General features: G+C 42.6%; 1 protein-coding gene across 1 annotated transcript in view; it reads left to right on the top strand.

Moving 5' to 3' along the window:
• Positions 1 to 2,500, top strand: part of LOC125038950 — a 6,107-nt gene that overhangs the window by 3,239 nt on the left and 368 nt on the right. Inside the window, exons 2-3 of the mRNA XM_047632651.1 lie at positions 1,150 to 1,975; positions 2,122 to 2,500. The exon at positions 2,122 to 2,500 is cut by the window's right edge and continues 368 nt beyond it. Of these exons, the coding sequence (XP_047488607.1) occupies positions 1,155 to 1,975; positions 2,122 to 2,500 (1,200 nt within the window). The 5' untranslated portion in view covers positions 1,150 to 1,154. The remainder of the gene's footprint in view (positions 1 to 1,149; positions 1,976 to 2,121) is intronic.

The following is a 2,500-nucleotide window of genomic DNA, read 5'->3' as shown; positions in this document are numbered from 1 at the left end:
TGTTCGAATCCCTTTATATCCTTACTTGACAGTGACACAACGTGCCACTTTCCACCATAACATAATGCCTGAAAAGATTGTGTGAATCGGAGAGAAAACTTATTATTCGTACCATTACTAATACCGCTCTAGTTATCATTGGAAAAATCAGACATGTGAAAACCAAACAAAATGCTCTATCGAATCAACACTCCGGGTTTGTGTTGGAGGTTCGAATTCCTTTATATAAATCTTATCTTAACCTTTTCGATTTCTCGTCACTTTATCTTATCGGATTACAGCATTTCACTGCATTTCGTTTTATCTCTTCAGTTTTGTTATACTCTTTTGTGCAGTGTGTATCTGTTTAATATTTCATTTTATTTATTTTATTTACTGTGGTTATTCTCTTTTGTGTTGTGTTTATTTGTTTTATTATTTTATTTTATCTATTTTATTTGCTGTGTTTATTTTTTTATTGTCTTTTGTGCTGTGTTTGTTTCAGCTACTAGAATTCATAATCTTAGTTATTCTGTCGAAGTATGTAAATTCACTTAATTATCATCTTCTGTTATTATAAATTTTATTTTCTTACTTTCATTATTGTCATTTTTATTCCCGCGAAAATGTATGTGTGTGTGTATGTGTGTGTGTGTGTTGAAAGAGCGATATATATATATATATATATATATATATATATAAATATATATATATGTATACATTTATATTTATATATATGTTCATGTATATATAAATATATATCCATATATATATTCTCTCTCTCTCTCTCTCTCTATATATATATATATATATATATATATGTATGTATGAATATATGTATATATATATTTTTATGTGTGTGTATACAGTAGGTAGGGATATATATATGTGTGTGTGTGTTTATGTACTTACATCTATACATATATTTATTTATATGTATATACATCCATATATATCTTTTATGTGTACACATATCATGTTTGGTGCAGTGGTGCCTTTCTCGTTTAGCAATCTTGCTGGCCTGCATTCAATCCCGCGCTGTCATTGGATGGTAACCCGCCCATTCCTTGCACACGGGGGGGTTGCTTAGAAGCAAACAGACAGCCTGTCACACCAAGAAATGTCTGTCCGTATGTATATAGGCATTAACCCCATGCGTGTCCATTGCAGACGACATGGCAGAGAAGCCGCAGGCAGAGAAGCCGCAGGCAGAGAAGCCGCAGGACTCCATTGAGCAGCGGCACGTGGAGGCGACGCTGGCGAAGGACAAGGGCCCCGACGCCCGCCTCCTGTCCTGGGCCGTCAAGGACTTCACACAGAAGGGCGACAACATGGCCACCTGCGTCACGAGCGTTGAAGTGACGTACTCGCTGGACGCCAAGGACTGCCACGTGTCCTACGTCGTCAAACTCAATCCGCAACGAAACGTGGAAGCGATGGGCGACATGATAAGCGACATCATGGAGAAGGAGATCAATTTCTACACGGACATTTTGCCGGATCTGAATTCCGCTTTGGAGCTGGTGGGCCTGAGCAGACTGAGTGTCCCCACTTTCCACTTCGCGGAGAGAAACGTCGGCAGGGAAATGATCTTCTTCGAGGACCTTCGCGCCCGGGGGTTCAAGATGGCCGACCGGAAGCTGGGTCTGGACGCCGCGCATGTGTACCTGGTCCTCAAGGAGCTGGCAAGGCTACACGCAGCTTCGGATATCCTAAAGAGAAGGTACGGAGATCCGACTGACCGACACCCGCTCCTCAAGAAAGACTGGATAAGTAGTTCGGGAGACGATCGAAAATTTATGCAGATGATAATGGCAAACAATATGGATGGAGCAGTGAAGCTACTAAGCATTATCAAAGGCTATGATAACATCCTGCAATGGACCATTCGGAACCAGCAGAATAACCTAGACATATTCGAAGACCAATTAGCAGCGAAACCTCCATTTCAAGTCATTTGTCACGGAGACTGTTGGAACAATAACTTTATGTTTAGGTAAGTCAGTCTTTTCTTTTCTTGCTGTTTTTGTGTTCATGAAATCGTTTCTGTTTCGACCGAAAGGAAAAGTAAGCATTCTCCTGAATGTACTCAAGCCTTAAGTGAACAATGATTCCCTCAAGGCAGCATTCTCGACCTCACAGGTATGACGACTCGGGAGCGCCCCTGGAGGTGATGCTGCTCGACCTGCAAGTGACCCGCTTTGCCTCGCTCGCCTCTGACCTCAACTACTTCTGCTTCTCGAGCGTAAACGGTTCGCTTATCAGCAGCAGCGTGCAGGACTTCCTCGCGGCCTACCACGCGTCCTTCAGCCAAGTGACGGAGGCAGCCGGTCACCGCGTCCCGTTCAGCCTCGAGGACCTTAGACAGGAGTTCCGAGACAAGCATATTTTCGGCTTGTTGATCAGCCTCATGACCATCCCTTTTATCGTCATGAATTCGGACGATGTCCCCGAAGCCGACGCATTCTTCACTGTTGAAGGTAATAAGGAATTTCAGCAGAAGATCGTGGACTCTCTGGAC

The sequence above is a fragment of the Penaeus chinensis genome, chromosome 26 (genome assembly GCF_019202785.1).
Source record: "Penaeus chinensis breed Huanghai No. 1 chromosome 26, ASM1920278v2, whole genome shotgun sequence".
NCBI classification, from domain to species: domain Eukaryota; kingdom Metazoa; phylum Arthropoda; class Malacostraca; order Decapoda; family Penaeidae; genus Penaeus; species Penaeus chinensis.
The sequence above is the reverse complement of the archived record's forward strand: the minus strand, read 5'-3'. Positions and strand labels throughout refer to the sequence as shown.